This window comes from Merops nubicus, unplaced genomic scaffold, assembly GCF_000691845.1.
Source record: "Merops nubicus isolate BGI_N331 unplaced genomic scaffold, ASM69184v1 scaffold14736, whole genome shotgun sequence".
Lineage (NCBI taxonomy): Eukaryota > Metazoa > Chordata > Aves > Coraciiformes > Meropidae > Merops > Merops nubicus.
The window spans coordinates 7,501-10,000 of NW_008613033.1; the positions used below are offsets into that span (position 1 = coordinate 7,501).

The 2,500-nt window shown below is 42.3% G+C and overlaps 1 protein-coding gene across 1 annotated transcript in view; it reads right to left on the reverse strand.

The window, feature by feature from the left end:
- Nucleotides 1–2,500, reverse strand: part of LOC103774363 (transcription factor COE3) — a 35,107-nt gene that overhangs the window by 6,355 nt on the left and 26,252 nt on the right. The window contains exon 5 of the mRNA XM_008941763.1: nucleotides 142–230. Within this exon, the coding sequence (XP_008940011.1) occupies nucleotides 142–230 (89 nt within the window). The remainder of the gene's footprint in view (nucleotides 1–141; nucleotides 231–2,500) is intronic.

Here is a 2,500-nt window from a genome sequence, read left to right on the forward strand (position 1 = left end):
ATGCACCTATACCTCAGAAGTTGAAACATGAGCCGGAGCCCTGACGTGGCCTTGTTTTACAAGTGAAAAGCAGTATATGGCATTGCTTAGCAACATACATTAAATTAGAGAAAACAAACGTTTTTTGAACTCTTTACTAACCTTTGGTAACCTTTCAGGATCACCTGGATGCCGTGGAATAACTTTCTGCAACCTCTGAAAGCCGTAATCTATGGTTGGTTCATTAAGTGCTGGAAGATAAAGAGATGAGTCGATTTAAGCAGCGCACATTAATAAAGATATATACCCCAACAAACCGTTTGTGAGCCCAAATTTACACACCCTGTGCAATTTTCCTCCCAAGCCTTATGACAGCTGCAAACCTCGTTTTACAACCTGTCCCGAGGAAGAGGGGGGGGTTATTATTTTATTTTTTTTTCCCCCCTTCACAAAGCAATGATTACTTCTATTTATAATTAGACTGGAAAATAGTCAAAGGGTTATCCAATATATTGCAAAAATGGTCGCGGGGTAACAAAGTTACAGGTCTGGAGGCCATATATAGCAATCACTACAGTCATGATATGATGTCTGCATCATGGGCTGCTTTCTATACTGGCTGTGGATTTATGGGAAACTGGCAATTATGACATATGTCCAGCTATTGCTAGCTTCAGATTTATCCCTGTGGTCCTTTTTTGTCTAGCATATTGCCTGAGCACAAACCAGGCAGGAGGAGCACTTAATCTTGCAAAGCTTTAATAATCTGTGAATGGCTGACTACAAACTGATGTAGAGCACTATCATTCTACAGCTGCAATCCACTAGCCTCATGAAATTGCAGGCCACAAATAGTAATTAATCTTTTTATCCCTCAAATTGTAATTTTGACTATGAACTGTGCTTGGTCATAAATCAGCAGCACATGCTGCTGTGTACAGTGCATGAATCATGATCCTGACTCAGTTAGACTGCACACATTGTGTTTAACAAGCTTTATAAGGAGTCATAGGGCTTTATTATAGCTCTGCCTGACTCAAACAAAAACTGAGCCTGGAGGCCCAACGACTAGAGTTAAGATGAAAATACTTATTAGAGTATATTACTTCTTGATGTAGATATCGTTTTCAGCAGACTAACTCCATGGTGCATGGCGCTACATAAATCAATGGGTTTTCTGAGACTAATAAGAACTGCCTCCATCTATTCATTACTCAGCCTGCAATTTAGGCCATCACTCATTAGTCAGCATGTAATTTGATGATTAACACCGTACAACTCAGCAGGTCCGCCGAGCGCGGGCGGACACAAAGGCTACAACTTACTACGGGGAGGGCGAGCGAGGCACCGTTGGAAAACGTTATCCCAAATAATTGGCCCACATTATTATCAAGTGCCTCAATTATTTGTGTAAACACGCGCAGTACATCTGGTAATCAATGCGAGGAGGCTCACACGCACGCGCTCAATAACGCGACAGAAAGTTGAAGACTGCAATATGATTTGACATTCCATCATGCATCCCGGAGACAAAGGTCCACATAGGAATGTGAAGTAAGACATTTTCTTGTTAATAAAGCATTGATCCGATGTATTGATTTTACATGACATGGCTTTTGCTGGGATTTTGCCCTCCTTTTTCTTTGCAAATAGTAAAGCTCTTCAAAATGCCTCAGCGTATGTGACATGGCAAAATTTCTAACTCTCTGTGATGTAAATTCTATATGTGTAAAACCACTTCATAATCAGACCATTAATCATCAGAAGCTGTCAGCATTGACTTTGGGGACAATTTGTCATGTCTTTGCCTGGGCCCATACAAGTGTGTCAAGCAAAAGCCTGGTGTGTTGGGACAGATGAGCCGCCGGTATAGCCTCACCAAATGACTTGCTTAAAAAAGGATTAAATAAAGTATTACATTTCTTGATGAGAGAACAAAAAAAGTGGCACCCCGTGCATTTGTAACGTGTCAAGGTTTCTTCTGTTTTCCAGCTAATCACCATGACTGTTTGACTTAATGAATCTGGTCTGATGAAAGGTGATCAGAAAAGATAGATGGCCAACTCCTATTGATTTCATGCAAATGCGGCTGACAGGTGAGAGAAGCTTTAATGCAAGCTCTCAAAAGCTTTATGACTTGTAATAACCATACACTTCCATTCCAGGCCAGACACCACCAAAGGTTTCAGTCCCATTTAGATCACCTTCAGAGAACCGCAAACATCTGGGTGGGGACGCCTCTACCTTCGCCCTCCGACTCCAGCCCAAATTCAGCTTGGAAAGCCTCTGAAGCCGAAGCGTGGAGCCAAGCCTAAGATCATCGCTCTGCTTAACGTGCTAATTATGGTGTGGTGATTTCGTAACTCTGGATTTCCCCTCTCTCCAGGAGGGACCTCGGGCAGGAGCACGACGTGGTCGCCCCAGATTGGAAGTCCGGGTGGCTTTTTGCACAGCTACTGGAACAATTAATTCATGTGCAGGAATTAGAAAAGATTGCCTCTCTTTCTAAATTATGGGAGAA